General features: G+C 42.5%; 2 protein-coding genes across 5 annotated transcripts in view; one reads left to right on the top strand and one right to left on the bottom strand.

Annotated features, from left to right (window-relative positions):
* The first annotated feature begins 534 nt into the window (after window positions 1–534).
* Window positions 535–4,919, top strand: LOC109971574 (isocitrate dehydrogenase [NADP], mitochondrial-like). The gene is made up of 11 exons (XM_020619923.1): window positions 535–817; window positions 1,715–1,806; window positions 2,151–2,316; window positions 2,403–2,563; window positions 2,666–2,809; window positions 2,992–3,128; window positions 3,440–3,591; window positions 3,750–3,862; window positions 4,016–4,113; window positions 4,195–4,287; window positions 4,426–4,919. Exons 1-11 carry the CDS (start codon window positions 676–678, stop codon window positions 4,508–4,510), a joined length of 1,383 nt encoding a protein of 460 aa, XP_020475579.1. The 5' UTR covers window positions 535–675; the 3' UTR covers window positions 4,511–4,919.
* Window positions 4,920–6,667: 1,748 nt separating this feature from the next.
* Window positions 6,668–19,913, bottom strand: part of znf710b (zinc finger protein 710b) — a 23,566-nt gene continuing 10,320 nt past the window's right edge. For 2 of the 4 annotated variants that reach the window (XM_020619921.1, XM_020619922.1), the window contains exons 2-5: window positions 13,060–14,631; window positions 10,138–10,329; window positions 9,590–9,761; window positions 6,668–8,289 (exon numbers count right to left, since the gene is read on the bottom strand). In XM_020619921.1, coding sequence (XP_020475577.1) covers window positions 8,108–8,289; window positions 9,590–9,761; window positions 10,138–10,329; window positions 13,060–14,589 — 2,076 coding nt within the window. In that variant the 5' untranslated portion in view covers window positions 14,590–14,631 and the 3' untranslated portion in view covers window positions 6,668–8,107. Of the gene's footprint in view, window positions 8,290–9,376; window positions 9,455–9,589; window positions 9,762–10,137; window positions 10,330–13,059; window positions 14,632–15,950; window positions 16,166–19,913 lie in introns of those variants that run through there. The other 2 variants (XR_002276565.1, XM_020619920.1) reach the window with 2 other exon arrangements.

Genomic DNA, 19,913 nt, shown 5'->3' with positions numbered 1-19,913 from the left:
ACCTGTCAACAGATTTAAATAAAACTGGTAGATAGTCATTGACTTTGGTAATGCTAATCCAAAATTGTAGAATTTTCGTGTTACATTTTTAGTATATTAAGTGTATTGTGATACCTATTCAGATCCAACTTCACAAAAAATTATTTTAGATGTTATTTATTTGAAAACGTTTTATTATTAAAATAAGAGTTAGGATATTGTGCAGCCTTGGTGTAGGCCTCTAACAGATAATGTTTAAACATTTTTCAGGAGATAACAGATTGTTGTATCTAGATATGAACGTATTTACTCCTCCAATGTATTCACATTCATAATAGAAAACTATGTGTACGCAGTGTAGAATGTCTGTAGAGCCTGCTGATGTGTGAGGCACAGGAAAAACTAAAATAAGTGTTGAAGCGAACTTGAACTTACTAGTTATAGATTTATACGAGTGGATACCGCTGAAGTATTGACTTACTTAATTAAACACGTAGGCTGTTCACGAGCACGCTTCACTCCGATTGGCCCGGAGTTAGTTTTGCCAGCCAATCAGAGTGCTCGTTAGAAGCGGGCGTGTAAAGACTTCATTAGCGTGTGCGTGGCGGCGTCACCCGCGTGTTCTACTGTCATTTCGTTCATTCATAAGGAAAAAGGGGCCAGTTTCGGTGACTGTCATAGTAGCTGCTCGTAAACATGACGGGTTATTTAAAGGCTCTGACGATAGTGTCGAGAACCGGCTCATACGTGGCGTTGCCCCGGGTTCATACTGCGCTGTCTCAGAACCCCGCAGTGCTCTTACCGGTCGCCGTGTGCCACAGACCGCAACAGAGGAGATGTAAGTCAGTCGTCGACTAAAACCCCAGTGATATGAGTTGCTTATGACGTGATTTTTTTTTTTTTAGCGAGGTTCTCAACATTAACATAATCACGTTGTTGTGTAGTGTACAGTGTGGAATGAGTGAATGAGATGGTACCATATGGCTGGTCATTCATGTGGGACAGGGGACACCGGCAGGTTGTAGAGCAGTAAACTACTAATGTATCCAAACACAGCAGAACAAAAAAACAATATAAAACAAAAAAGTGTAAGAAAAAAAGTGAATTTACAAAAATGTGTAGAATGGAGTAAGTTTGATGCCTAAACCTGACAGAGGAAAGCATTTTGATGTGTAAGTTATGAGCCATGTTCAGTTTCTTTGATCCAGCCTAGCAGATATGAATAGTCTGTTGTATGTGGTTGAAACACAAAGTCATCTTTTGAACAGTAGCTAGTGCCAGCCTGTCTCAGCATGAGAGTCCACATGTTGTCAGGAATTTAAAAAGGGCTTGACAGGTAATAACAGCTATCAAAGCCATCATATAATTCTGAAGTCTGAAAGTTCGCAGCTTCATTGTCTCAATAAAGTGAAAGGGTTATAAAACAAACTGGAGTAATGTGGGTCATCAGTGTGTTCTTTGATCAATGTGATAAGAGGAGGCGAGTGCACATGGTGCCACACATCTGCTGGAATGAAATCAAGAAGTGCAGACAAGGTTGTGAATCCAGTCTTCAGAATTTGGGGAATCTCAGTTGTTGTCAGCTAATCAGCCCAACAAATGTTCCCGAGCAGTTCTGACTGTGCAAACTGAAATTATGTTAGGGCTTTGTCCGTGTCAGTTTCAGTATCTTCATCCAGCTGTAGCTGTAGATGCTGATAAAGTGTAAATGTTAATGCAAGTGTAAATTTTTCAGATGGCACACAGCGTATCAAGGTGGACCAGCCGGTGGTGGAGATGGACGGAGATGAGATGACACGCATCATATGGGAGTTTATCAAAGAAAAGGTAGATCATTCAGACCAACTGGACTGTCTACTTTAATGACTTGCATCCTGTAAGTTATGAGCCATGTTCAGTTTCTTTGATCCAGATTCAAAATTGGTTACAGCTGAAACAGTTTTTCACTGCATTGACTGACCAAAAACTACTCAGCACCAATTATGATAATCAGTTAAAGCTGTATTAACTAACTTCTCCCTGTAATTTTTGATCATTAAGGACGAAGTGAGAGCTAAAAAAAAGTCAAGCAGAATCTCATCCTTCTCTTTCTGCTCCTCTTTGCCCCTCCTGCCCTGTAGCAGTCGGGTAGCGCAGCAGTAATAACAGTTTGACATCTTGTGCCTGTACAGCTCATCCTGCCCAACGTGGATGTTGAGCTGAAGTACTTTGACCTGGGTTTGCCCTGCCGAGACCAGACCAATGACCAGGTTACCATTGACTCTGCTCTGGCAACAAAGAAATGCAATGTGGCTGTCAAGTGTGCCACCATCACCCCCGATGAGGCCAGAGTTGAGGGTAAGTGTGACTCATGTTTAATTATATGCCAACCATGCTGCAAACAAGACAGTTTCTAGCCTTTTAAAATGTTTTATTTTCTTCAGAGTTTAAGCTAAAGAAGATGTGGAAGAGTCCTAATGGAACCATCAGGAATATCTTGGGTGGCACAGTTTTCCGTGAGCCAATCCTTTGTAAAAACATTCCTCGTCTTGTTCCTGGTTGGACACTACCCATAACAATCGGCAGACACGCTTTTGGCGATCAGGTAAAAAAATAAATAAATAAATAGATTCAAATGTGTGTTTGGTCCTTCCAGAGATGGAAGAACAACAATCTCACATACTAGGTTTGGTGTTAAATCTCACAGTACAGGGCCACAGACTTTGTTGTTGACCAGCCTGGCAAGTTCAAGATTGTGTTTTCCCCAGCGGATGGAAGCAAGCTGAAGGAGTGGGAGGTGTTTGACTTTCCCGCAGGAGGCTGTGGGATGGGAATGTACAACACTGATGAGGTGACAATGGGTTTGCTTGTTCATTTATAAACACGATCTGATATAAAAACATCATTGTAATAATTATAGACAAAGATAATTTGTTAAAATACTGTACATGGTTTGGGAGTGTGTTCTCTAATTTTGATGTAATACACTTTTAATTGGAATGTTTTTAATGCCCCTTTGTTTTCTTTGCACAGTCCATCAGTGGATTTGCTCACAGCTGTTTCCAGTATGCCATCCAGAAGAGGTGGCCTTTGTACATGAGCACTAAGAACACCATCCTCAAGGCCTATGACGGGCGCTTCAAAGACATCTTCCAAGACATTTATGAGAAGTAAGTCGCTGAAAAACACAACCATTTAGACCAGATGCACTTGATTACTTTGTCACATTGCCCAAGGAAAACTCTTTCCAGCGGCCATCGTTTTGTGTGGCAAAACCAGACGGCGCATTGGCTGAAAAACGTAGAAAAAAAAATCAACTGGACTAAGTTTTTAGGTCGAAGACATTTCACCTCTCATCCAAGAGGCTTCATCAGTTCGACAGTTGCATTGTTTCTTGTTAGAGTACTATATATTAAGCCATTTAATAAACCCTAGACCACTGAAGTTAAGTCCCTTGTTATGCATTATTATGTCCCATCAGAAAGTACAAGAATGAGTTTGACAAGTTGAAGATCTGGTATGAACACCGTCTCATTGATGACATGGTGGCCCAGGTTCTGAAGTCTGCCGGAGGATTTGTTTGGGCCTGTAAGAATTATGACGGAGATGTGCAGTCAGACATTCTGGCCCAGGGTAAGCACACTTTTCATCAAACATGCTGTTTTGCTAGCTGAGTGCGAGCAGCTCAGTATCAGGGACACAGTGTTAGTTTATCTACATATGATCAGTATCTCACGTTCTGTGTGGTGATGGAACAGCCCTTTAATGGCATGGGGTGTGTATTACTTCAGGATTTGGGTCTCTGGGTCTCATGACATCAGTACTGGTGTGTCCTGACGGTAAGACTATTGAGGCTGAGGCTGCCCATGGCACTGTCACCAGGCACTACCGTGAACACCAGAGGGTAAGGGCCACCAGGTCACACTGTGAACACACCGTGGGGACCGAAACCTTTTTACACACACACACACACACACACAGTGTGGGGACTTGGCCTATAGGTCCTATTAAGACAGTGAATTATCAGACGTTAACAGTAACTGTTCTTACATTGTAGGGAAGACCAACCAGTACCAACCCCATTGCTAGCATCTTTGCTTGGACCAGGGGACTGGAGCACAGAGGCAAACTGGATGGAAATCCTGATTTGATAAAGTATGTTGTTTTATTACTCAGTGATGTATGTTTATGTAATTATACATCAGAATGTTTCACTCTGCATCACTATTTCTTCAGGTTCTCCCAGACGTTAGAACAAGTTTGTGTGAAGACTGTGGAAAGCGGTGTGTTGACCAAGGACCTCGCAGGCTGCATCCACGGTTTGGCCAAGTGAGTTTAAATATACAGAGTCCTCTCTCATGCCAATTGCTGGTTTTGTGTGTGGTTGGGTTAGGGAAAACACATTTTTACATAAAGGACAGATGTTAGAATTTACTACAAATGTAACCCCCTGCTGTGATCTTGCAGCTGCAAGCTGAACGAGCATTACATCAACACAGTGGACTTCCTGGATGCTATCCAGATCAACCTGAACAAAGCTCTGGGCAAATGAACAGTAAACTTTCATGTCATTGTATAGAGACAAACCCTGTCTGTTGACTTTTAGCTCCTTTTACCCTGCATTTGTACAAACCTTTGTATCTAATAGTGAAGAGACCAAGTTTGCCATCTGTTGTGCCTCTTTTTGTATTCGTACGATTCACTTATGCATTACTGTGCTTGTTTCTCTGCCTTTCCTAATACCAAAAGTCAATTGTTTTGCACAAATTGATTTTACTTTATAAATGAAAATTAGTGTTAATAATTCATTATGATCATTTTAAAGACATCTCTTTCACATTAAAAACAGTATGTACACATGAACAATAACGCCATGTTTTGCACAACTCTGAATATAAAAAAGAAACTATGATGGATAATCACAACAAGCAGCGTGTGTTGAGTTGCATTTCTCCACCTTATTTGAATAAGGATGTAGAATACACACTTATCAGCAGACTTTACAGAATAATCTTGGGTGAAAGATGAAGGGGTCTTCATTTAGGGGGCGGCTGTGGCTCAGGAGGTAGAGCAGGTCGTCTAAACGGAAGATTAGCAGTTCAATTACTGGCTTGTCTGGTCCACATGTTGAAGTGTCCTTGAGCAAGTCATTGAACCCCCAGTTCCTCCCGATGACACCGGTGTAGGGGTGTGAATGGCCAGATAGTGTGAAAGCGCTTTGAGTGTGCTGCGATGCATAGAAAAGTGCTATACAAGTGTAAGACCGTTTACCATTAATGTACACAAAGAAGCTCTGGCAAGAAGGACAATATATTTACATGTTTGAGATTGCAGAACAGCACTAGGAAATACTGGTCTTATCAGCGTTGTCTGGCGGAGCTTTGGGATTTATTCAATGAGACATTGGTTCAGGAATGTGAAAGCTTGTAGGAGTTTCCTTACAAGGGCTCTAGCCAAATCCAGATCATTAGCAATAAGCTGCCCACATAACCCTCCATTTTGCATTTAACTCCATGTGTTTTCATATGAGCCACTGTCCTGCAGTGCAGTAGGGGTCATATGCCCCCTCCAGTGCCTGACTGAGTAGTGTAGTGCATGAGGCCACACATGACAGCAAGGCTTTCTGTAGTGGAGGCAACTACACTGTCAGCAGCAGAGGTCAACATGATCACAGTCAGCTATACCAACAATCTACCGCTCTAAAAGATGCACTAGCTGGTTTTGATTTTACACTACAGAATATGCTACACTGACCTGAGACCAGGTCACTAACAGGTTATGGAAAATGAACAAAGTTCCTCTATGAACATTCTGCAGGAAATTGTAATTGTTAAAGGACTTCCCACTTAAAATGATCTGCAGCCAAAGAAGAGTCGTATCTCTGAAATTGATCACATCCTGGGAAATGATTTCCGAATGGAAGTGTAATCCCCGCACAGTGCAAAGTATCAATGAAGCAGCGAAGGACCAAAAGTCATAAATCAGTTCTCACAACTGGAAACATCCTCCGGCCAGACACCAACCTTCTACCAGCTGACTGCACAAGATCAATTAAAACATGCTGTAGGAAGAAAGATTAATAAAAGAAACACCCCATCCAGCTGACTTTATTTAAATGTGCAAAAAGAGCAGTGGTCAGACCATTTATTTGACTTATTTACTGCTCTGTGTGCACACTGCTTGAGAAGAAAATCTTTTTTCAAGTACAGGTTAGGCCCATGGAAAAAGTAGCCCTGTGTACTCGAGAGCGCGGCACTGGTATTGCAGGTGGGCTACTTTTCCATAGCCTATCCTGTATAACAAAAGGCTCTCTGCCCTTTGGTCTTTAAGAAATGTCCCAAGAGTTTTTGTTTGATGTTTGCACTTGCCCAATAACCTGTACTGTTAACTGTTTTTACTTTATGTCTGTACATTTAATCGCTTTTGTGTCCTCAAGCACTGAATGTTAGCATGATCGACAAAGTTGACCAAAGGGCCTACAGCCATGCTACTAGCTCTGAGAGGCCATACAAATGCAATGTGGTAGCCTACTTTGAGCTTTGGTACGATGGGTAAATGAGGAGGATTCGTCCTATGGGAATATGAATATCTGCACCAGTTTCATGGCAATCCACTCAACAGCTCAGCCTGAGCCAACACAGTGACACTGCAATCCTCAGTCACAACAACCCCTTGACATAATGGCAGATTAAAACGCCAGTCTCCATCATTTAAACTAGATGACCTTTATTAAATAATTCATGGTCAATCTCCATGAGGCCTCAGTTTGATATTCCTCATCTGAAAAAACAGCTAGTAGACCATTCCTCTAGTTTAGTGTGCATATCGATGCTGACCTGCATGGCAGGACAGAGGGAGCCCACGGTCTTCCCCAAAACAGAATTACAGATAGCAGAACTGGTTTCAGTCTACTTTAGGCTCAAAATGTAATCAGGATCTCCACATTATGTTTTAATCTACAGATTCAATTTAATATCCATTTTCAGTGTCGATCCCCTTCAGGGGAAACATATTTCTGAATTAACTGAACTGAAAGTAAAGTGAAAACCAGTTCTGGACATAGAAGTGTTGAAACGACAAACAACAAAAACCCCAAACTAATGATTCTCCATACAAACTGCTCATTCTCCATTTCATATTTGAACCAACAACCATATGACAGAAACTTCAGCTTGCAAAGAACCTACTGAGAAAGCATATCTGTTCCCCCGGCTCGTCACCTTGAGGCAAATGACAGTCTCAGTGAAAAAGTGCTTTGTATTGTTCACATGGGAATTCAAATACTAGAGCAGTATATTTCACTACACAGAGAGATTATTAATGTAAAGCTAAACCATGTGAAACAAACAAGTGGGTAAACAAACAGCATGTTGCAGAATTATTTATACAGTGAGAGGGCTTTACAAGCCGGCCACATTATTTTCTGGTATTGGCCAACATGGGACATGGAACAGTAGCAACTTTGGTACTAAGTGCCCTGGTAAGACAAAGGCTACAAAGTCCTGTGCAAAAAGCACAAATGCACTGACAGACTCATCTGTTTAAATGTTAAACTGAGGGCTGGGCAGGAACGGGAAGGACAATTAGAAACGGTTTAGTGAGAGCATTCAAACCCAAGAATATGTTGTGACTATGTATCAAAAACTTCGATATACACTGAGTAAGTAGCAGACAAGGTGGAAGCTTAGTTGCAAATGTATCTACTGTGTGTGTATAAGGTCATACATTGATAGTGAATGACAAAAATGGCAAAAGAGTAAACAAATTTCTATCACATCAAATGTAACTGATGGCTCTGCAACGTTTTCTTTTTTCTTTTCAAATAAGTGATACATACACACAACATACAGATTTGACTGTCCACCAGAAAGAGTCTGTGTCGTGTTAGCATCGTAATCCCAAAAGGAGCTCCCAGCCATGCCAACAGTTTCAGTGTCTCTTCTCTAAGCCACAGAGCTGAAACGTCTCCTCTGAAGTGCATTCCTGGCCTCCCATCAGAGTCCTTCAGTTCTGGCTCTTTAGCAAGGAGGCCAAACCTAAAAGAAAACTCTTTCTCCCAGAGTCTCCCAAAGCCATGACAACTCTGTCAATCACTTCTGATTTCAAAATAAAAAATAAAAAAAAAACACGTCATCTGGCCGATCACCACTCAAGGTGTAGTGTAGCTGCTCGTATCCTTCCCAAAATTGTAATATTCCTCCATGTCCTCCATGTTTGCTGTAGTGAGTTTAGTTAGGTTTTGGGAGCCACCATTGTCCATATTGTCTGGTGATGTAAAGGTGAAGTTCTGTCCTTCATACTCCCCCTGGCTCTCTATTTCTGGAAGAACCTCTGAAAAATACAGAAAAGCATTTTTTTTTTCCATTTAAAAAAAAAGCTACTTTCATCCTTACACAAGTATGATCATCACATTGAAGCTATTCCTGGGCCAACATTGCCCAAAATTTAGATTTATTCTGATACCAAGTATGGTAATGCCAGGCCAGGATCACCTGGGGAGTAATATGCCATGATTGATGAGGTAAAGCCGTCATTAACGGGGTATTTCTGAACACATTCACATGATCACAAATGACTTCCCTTGCATTAATAATTTTTACTACTGTCCGTTAATCACACACGTTACAACACAGAACAGTTTCTGTGGGTTATATCCTGAGCTGTTGAGGAATCACCTGTGAAGTAAAATAACCGCGCCAAGGTATTTTGCTTACTGCAGCTCACATAGCAATCCTATACATTTTACAAAAACACCCAAAAGGGCAGGAGGAAAATCAAGCTAAAACGGGTTTGAAGCAGCCAACAGATTATAGGGTTTCTAATAATTTATATATTTATTTGGGGAATGATTTCTGCTATGCAGGCTATTTTATGTGAAGTGTAGTGTGAATATTAGTGACAGCCTACATTAATACCTGGATGTTCTTTGCCAGTGGACCTCTGAAAAGACAGCAGTGAACTCTAAGTAGTGTCTCCCAATAAAGTTCAGCTGTCTGCTGCAGCTGGAAGGTGCGTGTGTTTTTTAAGTCTCGTGTAGCACGAGTGGGAGGTGGGTCGCTCCGTGTTAACAGGAGACAGTGGTGCTGACTGATTTTTCAGTGGAGAACAAAAAGGAGCAATCCTGGAATTTGTAGAGGCAACTGTAAGAGGGAGCTTTGTTTTGGGCCATCTGTGGTGCAGTGGCTCTCCGTAAATGCTCAGCAGGGTGGGGTGCTTTTGGTATTGCTCTTATTGTCACTATAATCAATTGTCAAAGCAAGACTTTGTATCCATGGTATTGATACCCTCAGGATCGGTCCACCTTCCCCTACCATTAGGTCTGCCTGTAGATACAAGCTCTTGCCTTGAATTAATAGCAATAAAGTTTCTATTTGTTTCATGACAGTGCTACATGTATATATAAGAGAACATGTCTTACAGTTTTGACGGTGGCTTCAAAGCCGTTAGACCAGGCCCACAGCAGCAGCTAATAATCACAGCTGTGAAATGAGGACTTCTGAGGAAAATGTGCAGTATTGTTGGATGTCAGTGTGAGGTTACATGTTGCTAACAAAGAGCATGTACATTCACAGCCAGTCTTTGCTGGATAAACATTAAACAGAAAGCAAAAAAAAACAATATATACAGCTACCTTGTCCTTCTGGTGAAACGTCCATTCCATGCTTGACCTTCATGTGCCTGCTCAGGTTCCCCTTCAGGTTGAACTTACTGGTGCAGTAAGGACACTTAAAAGGCTTACTGCCAGCATGGAGGTGCATGTGGCCCAGCAGATTGTACATTCTATTGAAAGACTTGCCACATACCTGGAAAAAAATAAAGAAAAACAAGCCAAGATAGTCACATTTATGAGCGCAAACATGAACAGAAAAGATACATGTCAGAACAGTTTCTAGTAGGTGGCAGTTAATGAAAACATCCTGCCTCAAACCTCTGGGATTTTCAGTGTAAAAATGTGAAGTTCAGTGAGGAAAAGAAACACTGACATAAAAGTGTAAAAGCCTTGTGAGCTGCTTCCTATCAGCATATTTTGTCATTTGTCCTCTACACACAATCGTGTTACATTCCACTGAACTGAACTTACATCATCACATTTCATTTCACACCAAAATTAATTTGAAACAATCTTATGTCTGCTACTATTACCCAGGATATTTTCTAAAATTAATTTTAAGCACTGGCCTTGCATTTGAATGGCTTGACAGGCAGGTGAACAATCATGTGAGTCTTGAGGGTCTGTTTCTGGATAAAGCTCTTGAAGCAGACGTGACACTGGAAGGGTCTGACGCTGTTATGGATGAGCATGTGCCTCTTCAGGTTGGCAGACAGGGTGAACTCCCGGGAGCACACGTCACACTTGTGTCCTTTCATTCCCTGTGGAGTGCCAAACAGAAGAAAAGGGTACATCATTCAAATACAGCAGTGTGTATTTCATTTTTACCTTTTGACACGTGGATTATTAAAGCTTTGACAGAAGTGGATTATTACATCATTCACAGGCTTTCAAGTTGTGAGAGGGAGTTGCTGGAGACTTGAAGTGAGGGCGCAAAAGGAAAGTGAGGCTAAATACTATGTAATGTGAGAGCAAGAGGTACATGTCGCTGTCCTGATCAACATGATCAGCAGCAGAAATGATAAGACAGAGCTCATGGGGGGGCAGTAAGGTATTTTAAAACTCTTCGTACCCAACTGGCACAAAAATACTATACTACTACCACTACACAAAAAAAAAAAAAAAAAAAAAAACACTTGAGTCATAACTTTGTGAAATCTGAACACAAAGACAATAAACATGTTTAGATTCAGTATGACTTGTATGTTCCAAATATATCATCATCTCCATCATGTCTATTGTGATTAAACATCCGTATATCTACTCAGAAGTAAAAAAAAAAAAAAAAAAAACTACTCCATACAATTTCCAAAGTTGCCTAAGAACATTCACATTTCTTCGTGTTCTTCTGTATCAGAGTAATCCTGTGAAAGCTGACTGTACACACAGGGGTACACTGCAAACAGAAATCACTAATAGCCAATTTGCCAAACATTTAATAGTGCCAGTTTGCCAAAACATAGACAAATATAGGGTCAAAAACAGGGCTCAAGCTGTATGTCACAGCGCAGCTCACTGAATCCATGAACACAAACACTTCCTGTTTATTACCCAAAGCATTATGGGAAGTGAAGTTAGAAATCAAAGATGAACATCCTCCATAAAAATAGTCAAAGAAGATGTTACTCTAATGGACAGATCAGCTTTTCACTTATGTCATGCTAATACAAGGCAAGGCAAACACATTATGATGGCAAAGAAGACACTTCCTAAGATGTCAGTGGCAGTTAACATTTTAACCTAATGATATGTTTCTCATTTCTTTGGCCATATCAATATCCATGGCAGCCATTTTATATGTACCAAAGGAAGATTACTATACTATATATTACAATAGCAAATTGCCTTTCATTTCATCCATACTCTCCTCATATAATATTCTCAACCACATTCAACAGGACATATATAAACACAGAGAAACTGGTCATTCACTGCCTTGAGGTTTATCTGAATAAATATGCTGCTGCACCATACACTCCACTCTGTAGTCAGTGTCAGCAGACAAAAAAAAAAAACTAAACAAAAACAGTGGGGCTGGATAAGTGCATTCTGGGTTATCAGTAAGAATAAATATGCTTCACAGGTCACTAGAGGGTTGAAAGACGGTGTTTGTATGAGCAGACTTTCTGCACAATAAATGTTGCTGTTGTCCACCAGGGGGGGCAGTGAACAGGCCATAGGCCCAAACAAGCCACAAAAGAGAGCATTCTGGCCAATGAGTGCTCATTTTGACAATGAGTGTGGTTTAGGACCTTAGCTCCCCTGAAAATAATCACATTTAAGTAAATCCCTAGGAACTCACCATCTTGTCTCTGTGTGTAATTTCTATTAGAATCTACTTTAGGGGAATTTTATCTGATCTAGATATGAATTTAAAAGTCTGCCAAAAGGTGCCTCATTGCAGAAGGCAGTTTCAGAAATATTGAGGAAAAGATGGTCCTGTGGTGATGGTAAATGAGCAGTGTTCTCTCTTCCTCACCTGTGAATGTGAGTAATTAGGTGCCCGTGTGTAGAACAGGCAGGGGTACCGAGCAATTACAGACAATATAATGAGCAGTGCATGAAGACACCCGGTACTGTGGATGTACAAAATCAAAGCCTTATAAAAATGCACCACAGAACAGAAGCATCTGTTCCACTTCTCATTTCTTTTGCCGTCTGACTCTTTTTAAGATTCTCTAAAAGCAAATGAAAGTTGCACAGTGCAAACTAGGTGGCTTCTTAACTTTTCCAATCTGCAACTTATGTAAAAAAAAAAAGCTGGTAATTAAATCATTTTTAAGTGAAAATGATGTATTACAGTTTTCAGGAGAATTAAAACTTCTGTTGGATCAGTGATGGTTTGTTAACATGAACTAAGGTCGTTCGGAGTTGGACAATAATGTCCCCAGGAGACTCATCGTGGAGTCTGCTCTACTGAATAGTGAATGGGTGATTAACTTTACTCAGGGTGACTGCACGAAAAAATGGGCACATTTCCCACTCAGGACCAGTTAGCACTATGAAAAGAAAAAAAAAAAAACTTGGAGCTGTTGATGTAGCTTTCTTCATTTTTAACTAACATTTAGACTGGGTTCTAATTTGTCATTTTGCTGTTTATACATACATACTTCTATTCTGACCTCAGAATTCCCAAGGAGGTTTTAGTCACAGCAAAAAACTGGCATGAAGACACACAAGTATGCAGGATGGATGCCTGCCACACTAAATGCTCTCACCTGTCTACTTCACCCAGATCTCAGTGGGTAAAGGACAGAAGATGAATTGAGGTGAGGCCTTTGGAACAACAGAGGTGTAGCAGCTTCCCTTTGGGGATCCAACAGTACCTCTTTTTTGTACTTGCTTTTGCTCTCTATCATTTTCTTTGACGTGACAAAAAAAAAGCCCTTATAGTCCAACAATCTGTATACATAGTGTTTACAGTGTGTCTGTAGCTAGAATAGTCAGGAAGCCTGAGTGGGAGCACAAGTGTCCGGTGGTGGTGTCAGTACCTTATGGGTGAGAGAGTGCTGACGCAAATGGTGGAGCTGCATAAACTCCAGGCCGCACTGGGAGCAGGTGTAAGGCCTCGGGCTCTGGTGCTTCAGGAGGTGGTTCTGCAGTTGGCTACGGTAGGCAAATGACTTGTTGCACTCAGTGCACTGGAAGGTGTGGGGGCCCTGGTGGCTGGTCTGGTGCCGTTTGAGGTGGGCGTAAGTGGGGAACTCCATTCCGCATTGCGAGCACACATGGCAGCGACCCCGCTCGTGCTTCACCTCATGCGCTCGTAGCTCGCTGGGATAGGCAAAGCCGCGGCGGCAGAAGCGGCAGCTGTAGGGCTTAACATCAGTGTGTTGGAGCATGTGTCGCTTCAGGTGGCTGGTCTGGGTGAAGCCCTTTTTGCACACGGTGCATTTGTGGGGCCGCGTACCTTGGTGGGTTAGTAGGTGAGTCTGGAGGTGACTGGGCTGCTTGAACAGTTTCCCACAATGTGGACAGGCATGCGGCTTGATGCCATTGTGGCCCAGAATGTGTGTGACCAGGTTGTATTTGGATGTGTAGGATTTTTCACACATGCGGCACTTCCAGCGCTTCAAACCATCTCCAACATCCACGCAGTAAGATTCATCAATCTGGATGTTGATGTCTAGCCGGTCGACTCTGCGGCCGCCGTGCCGCCGAGGAGGCTGTGGGTGCGGCGGCTGCTGGTGCTGCCCTCCTCCACTCCCATCTGTCCACATCATGCTCTGGCTGCCGTCTTCGTACTCACCCCCCATGCTCATTTCCCCTGAATCATAACTGCCCACTTCACTAGTCTGAAAGTAGCTGCTGATGGCTTCCTCCTGTTGTGTGGGCTTCATCATGTTATTCCCCTGGTGTTCTACCTCTTCTTCATCCTCTCGGCCGACTCGACCGTGGCCCCCCATAGGGCGCTGGGCCTGCAATCCTCTGTGGCCCTGCTCCCCTCCTCTGTGGCCCACCTGGTTGGGTGGAGGGTGACCATGCGTGTTGGCTTGCTGCTGGTTAGTTGCTTCCCGCTCACACTCTGCACAGTTCTTGTTGGGACCTCTGAGGGTGGCCGGGTCTACTTGTACTAAACCACCTCTAGGAGCCATATTGTTAAGCATGTGAACACAGGAGGACATGCCAGAGTTCACCGCTTCCCCTTTTACATGGGACGAGGATACATCACTGCCTTGTAGGCTGTGACGATCTGGGCCGACCATTTTCCCATCCGGGTGCTGAGGAGGCCCCTGCTGCCACCTCCTCTGACTGCAGCTGGGTTGCATCTGACCGTCTTCTCCCAAGTTGTCTCCTAGGTAATCTCCGTTGGCTCCGATAAGCTGGTCTGCGTACTCGTAGTCGACGCCGTCTACTGGGGGCGCTGGGGACTCTTTGGGTTCACCAGTGTAGAAGCCATTAGGTGCAATGGTAGCTCCGAACACTTCATTCTGGGAGATAAGACCTAGCACGGCAGCCTGGGCCAAGGACAGCACAACTACTGGATCTGTTTGTGTGCCTATGTCCACCAGCCTGGCCATTACCTTGGGCTCACATCTACCCAGGCGCCGGCTCGCCTCCTCCTGGAACAGAAAGACACACACATGCACAGACAATCCAGACTTCAACACAGCAATCAAGCAATTAATAAGTACATATGTGACTATAAAGATCTAGCCAGCAAACTGACTCATTTTATTGTGAGGGGAAAAATTTTAATCGGTGAGTTTTCTCTGTCATCATCAAGTTTTGCTGTTTCAGCCGGTTTCTAGGAAAAGCTAAGAAAACAAGTGGTCATCAATCTAAACTGATGGCAAGAATATCCTGATACAGTAGTTCTTTTTCAACAGCTGGACTACACTGTGTGCACTGAACGACACATTACCACACTGTCCTTCAAAGAGAATGTGTCCTTCATGAAAGTGATTCAATAAGGACAAAAAGGTGCCGAAGCTCAATCGGTCCAGTCAGTGTTTCTTTTAAGCCGACTGTCAAGAGACTGAAGAAACAAGACGAAAGAAACTGATTTTGATTTTAAAGAGCCATTCATTACATCATGAGGTGGGATACAGAAAACATTTCTACTACAGAGACCAACCTCTGGATCTACTGACAGACACAGGAACTATTAAAGACATCGTCCTAATCCAGCTCACTAACCATGTATGGCTTGTGTGTGTGGAGGGGGATTAGATGGCCTACTGATCTACACACAAACATACACATTCAAGCAAAAGAGGGGAAAGAAAGAGAAACAGAGCAAGATTAAGAAATAATAAAGGGGGGGGGGGAGATAAACAGGAGAGCAGAGGAAGAATGGGGAGAGGTAGTAGCTGAGACAGAGAGAAGAAGGGAGAGAGAAAGAGATCTTAGAACAGGCAAAAAGAAAATGAAAGGTAGAGGATGAGAGATAAGGAGAGGAGGGGGATGGGAGGGGAGGGAGAAGGCTGAGAGAGAGAAAATGACACTGGAAAGGGAGGAAAGGAGGGGAAGAGTGAGAGGGTGAGTGTGAGGCAGCAGGCAAATGAGAGCAAGAGGAAGAAAGAGAAAGAAAGATATGTAGAGACACAGGGAAGGAGGGAGGGAGAGGCAGTGAGCAACCAGGAGACAGAGGGAGAAAGAAAATGACAAAATGAAAGCCAGACAGAGTGAAAGACAAAAACTGTAGTGATACAGAAGAGTTGAAAAAAAGCTCAAAAGAAGACAGACAATGAGATGCTGCAGGAGAGAATTCTTGAAAGTAAGAAGAAATCCACTGAAGGCAAGTTTAATAACAAAGAGATTGAATAAAGAATCAAAGCATCTCTACCTGACTCTCATCTTCAGTGTGATCAACCCATGTTGCCCGCCACCTCAGAAAACTACCACTTAACATGCTACGAGAGAGAGCCAGTGAACTCACCACGCTCCTCCTGCTGTGAGGTTTCAGGTGCTTTAAGGATCTCATTCTTCAGTGCGAGTGTAGAGTGAGAACAGGCTACGCTCGCCTCCTATATGTACGTGAGGGATGAGGGGAGGCGGGGCCAACAATGCCCACCCCCTCCCCTCTCCTCCCACACGACCCCTCTTCTTCTTCTTCTTCAGCACAGTTTCTGTTGTGACTTTGGTCACAAACACAGAGCAGACAAACAAATATTCTTCGCGTAAAGGAGAATGTGGCCGGTCGGTTTAATATCAAACACGCAGCTCACACCTTGCTGATGCACTGGGGTCCTTGGTAGTCTGGTGATAAATGGGCTAAGTCACAAGATCCACACACGCAAACAATAAAAATCAAATCAACGTCATGTCAGCCAGAAATTATAGATCCACCAGGCTGCCTCCTGCTTCACTCACAAGCATTTCCTCCATCTCCGTCTGTCATTCTTTTGTCCTTGTTTCTGCCTATCCCTGTCTGTCTCGCTTCCTTTATCTGTCTGCTCCTGTGGCTCCATCTATTGCAGAATACTTTCCTGTGTTTCATCCATGTATCTCTCTCTAGGCGCCTTTGTATCTTTCACTCTCTCATTTATCAAGAAAGGTTTATGAGTAGGGAAAAGTGTTGGAAGATACACACACTCAGATGCAAGCACGTGATAGGAGAGGGGAAGAAGAGGGGAGAAAGAGATCGAAGGTGACTGACAAGGAGATGAGCAAATGAAAGAGAGAGAGAAGATGGAGAGAGGGAGGAAAGGAGTGGAAAGAAAGAATACTAAAGGAAAAGAGGGGAGGGGGTAGAAGGGAGAAAGAGAAAAACAGAGGGGGATGGGGAGAGCAGAGCAGAAACTGGTAAAAGAATAAGAATAAATGCAAAATGGGTGAAAGAGTAAAGAGAATATTGGTGTTGTACTACTCATAATGATGCTTCAGACAGTTCCATGACTCCCTCTCTCCTGGCCTCGGTCTCTCTCTCTCTCTCTCACACACACACACACACACACACACACACACACACACACACAGCCGACTGACAGGAAGGAAACATCGAGGTTCAACTGTGAAGAACTTTCATCTTTCTTCACGTCTTGTGACCAGAATACCGCCAATGAAATTAGGTATCAGCGGAGAGATGGGATAGCCATGGAGTCGAGATGGTGCCAACGGTGGCCTGCAAGTTCACAAAGGTCGAGCATACCTGTGATGAAACTGAGCTGACCAAAAGCTGCAAATTAGCAAACTACAAACTATGATGGAAACGAGCAAATGGGAACCAAATGAGCAAGTGACACTCCCAATACATAAAAGTAAACACACAACATAGAAGACTAAGAAAACAAGCAAATACTCTGTTTTGCAGCTTGAACCTGTGAGTTTTTGGTATTTTGCTTGAAACATGGGATTAATGATTCATTATGATAATTCCTGGTTATTAATTTGACAATCAACCAACTGATTACTGGACTAAGAAAGAACCAAACACTCGTTTCTTTGTTGTAATTACCACGATGTGAGTGTGGACTGCTCATTGTAACCAGCTTTGGGGAGTAACTAGTTCCATGTAGGTGTTATAGTTAAATTACATGCAATTGTACTCCAGTACAGTTACTGAGAAACATAATTAAATTACAGTTTCTAATGAAAATGTTGGTGATTATAAAGGGGTTACATCCCAGTATTCTTTTAGGCAAAAAGCTTCTATCTGGAATAAAACATTCCATCTTTTCACCAGGCAGGAAAACCTTCTTTTGACACATTTGTGAATAACGTGGGTCAGCAAAGCAATGGGGACAAGTCAAAGTGCCACACCACCACAGTCAGGACGTCTTTGAGGAAGCCGTTTGTGTCTAGACAGGCTCCATTCAGATGGCAGTATGCACTCAGATTGGTTCCCTTGTTTGACTTTGCACGGCCTCTCTCCGATCAAATCGCTCTAAGCAAACTGAAGAAACATCTCTAAGTTAATGTAATCACAATCACTCGCATAAAATGACATTTATACACCACCTGGTTTTAGTGAATGTTTAGGACTCTCAGCTTTATTGCCCAGTTTGAATCATTTGTTGAAAGGGTAGCAATCTGTAGCCTATTGTTCCCAGTACTGGTTGAAATGATAGTGGTGTGAGCCGATACATAGCATGCTGAAAGTGTGTGCTCTCTACTTGTTGTATAACCACAACAATAATTTCCACCAAGTTCTCATCTTTCAGAACACAGCTGCAGCGGTATCAGTCCACGTACTGCTTACTATGGGCTAACCACATACTGCTGTCGTCATAGCTCTGCCCCTTATAAAGCCAGAGCTGTTACACATGGGTGTCATGAGAGAGAAATACAGTTAAATACTGTATTTATTAAAGAACAATCATTTCAATTTCAACAGAGGAAAAGACAACAATCAATAAAGCAAGGATCAAAATCCTACAAGAAACGGTGAGACAAATGGACGAGAGGAGCTTCTAGTATATAAAGTATGGATTCACAACTGTAGGAACAGAAAGTAAACTCCAAATGTATCATGTATAACTAGAAAAACTATAGGTTTGATTCACAAAAAAAACTTTAATAGGGTTTCAATCGAATAAAGGTAGTGCCGTCTGTCTCGCTTCCTTTATCTGCTCCTGTGGCTCCATCTATTGCAAAGTACTTTCCTGTGTCTGTAAAATTTAAATCAGAGTATAGTTTGATTTTAACACCATTATGGGTTAAGACATCCTATAATGGGACAAAGCACACAAATTAAAAATGAAAACTCCACTTATTTTAATAAGTTTCATTTGCATAGTTCACCTTTAGGCTTCTACACTAAACTGCCAGAGTAACTTCATGTAAGATAAACTTTTATTTATAGCTGTAAAAAGTTCTTATGTTCTTGGACTGGATATTATTCTGCCACGATAAGAGACTACAGGAGGGCTGCATGTCAGCAATGCGGCGTTTGCAAAAAAAAGCCAAATTTATAAAGTCAGCATCTGATGCAAAACACACAAGGGCCACTGCAAACCTCTTTTCTAGCTCAGTGACCAAGAACAAACGTTTTTTTTGTGTGGTTTAGCAGCAGCCAGTTTCATGTGGGAGCAGTAAGTGAAATCTGACCAAATGTGGCCACTTGAAATACTTCCTGATGCCAGGCGTAAACTCCAGTTTGTCTCAAATGGATGCAGACGTGTGGTGGATATATCCACACAAAACAACGAGACAGACAGAGCCCGATCTGGTTCACACAGCTCTGGACATTTTTAAGACAGAAATGTACTGAAAGCTATCAAAAGTTGGGAGCCAACGTTTGATCACATTTTATTTGATACATAATTTTTACAGTTTCAGAGCAGACATCTCTCGTACAGCTGTTTGCATTAAGATAACACTCAACAACAGGGAACTGTGGCTTCTTCTTGATATTGAAAACACTTTGGTGGCGGTACTGTGAACCAAACTTGGCTCTTTAAGCGTTGAATTCAGAGAGAAAAGACAAAGAAATAAAAGTGACCTGATTTAAGCTGCAGACTGTGAAATCAGTTTTCTTAGAAGCATTATCTTTAGCTCCTGCCTGCCGTTACCAGTGCATGCAACACCATGACTGAATGTTTGTTGCCAAAATGCACCTTGGGAGTCAGAGTCAATGCCTCGCCTCATGTTCTTATGTACACTGGCAGAACCAGGTACCGTACAATCCACTAGAAGTGCTCCAGCTGTTAGCAACCGTGCATTTTCATGGAGAATGGGAAGTTGACATCTGGAACAGTCTTTCTCTCTCACTTTACAGATTTTCAAGTTGCATGTCAGCGATCAGTGGTTGCAGCTTCCAGCTGCGCACCGTCTGAGGCAGTCATTTATTGTCACCTGTTGTTGTTTTGTGGTCTGCCAAGTTTGCCACTTGTTGATAAGCAAAGCAGAGCAACCACTAAGTTTAGGGCTATGAACAGCAGTTAGCTTGGGGGGGGGGGGT

The sequence above is a fragment of the Monopterus albus genome, unplaced genomic scaffold (assembly GCF_001952655.1).
Source record: "Monopterus albus unplaced genomic scaffold, M_albus_1.0 scaffold228.1, whole genome shotgun sequence".
NCBI classification, from domain to species: domain Eukaryota; kingdom Metazoa; phylum Chordata; class Actinopteri; order Synbranchiformes; family Synbranchidae; genus Monopterus; species Monopterus albus.
This window is presented reverse-complemented; position numbering and strand designations above follow the sequence as displayed.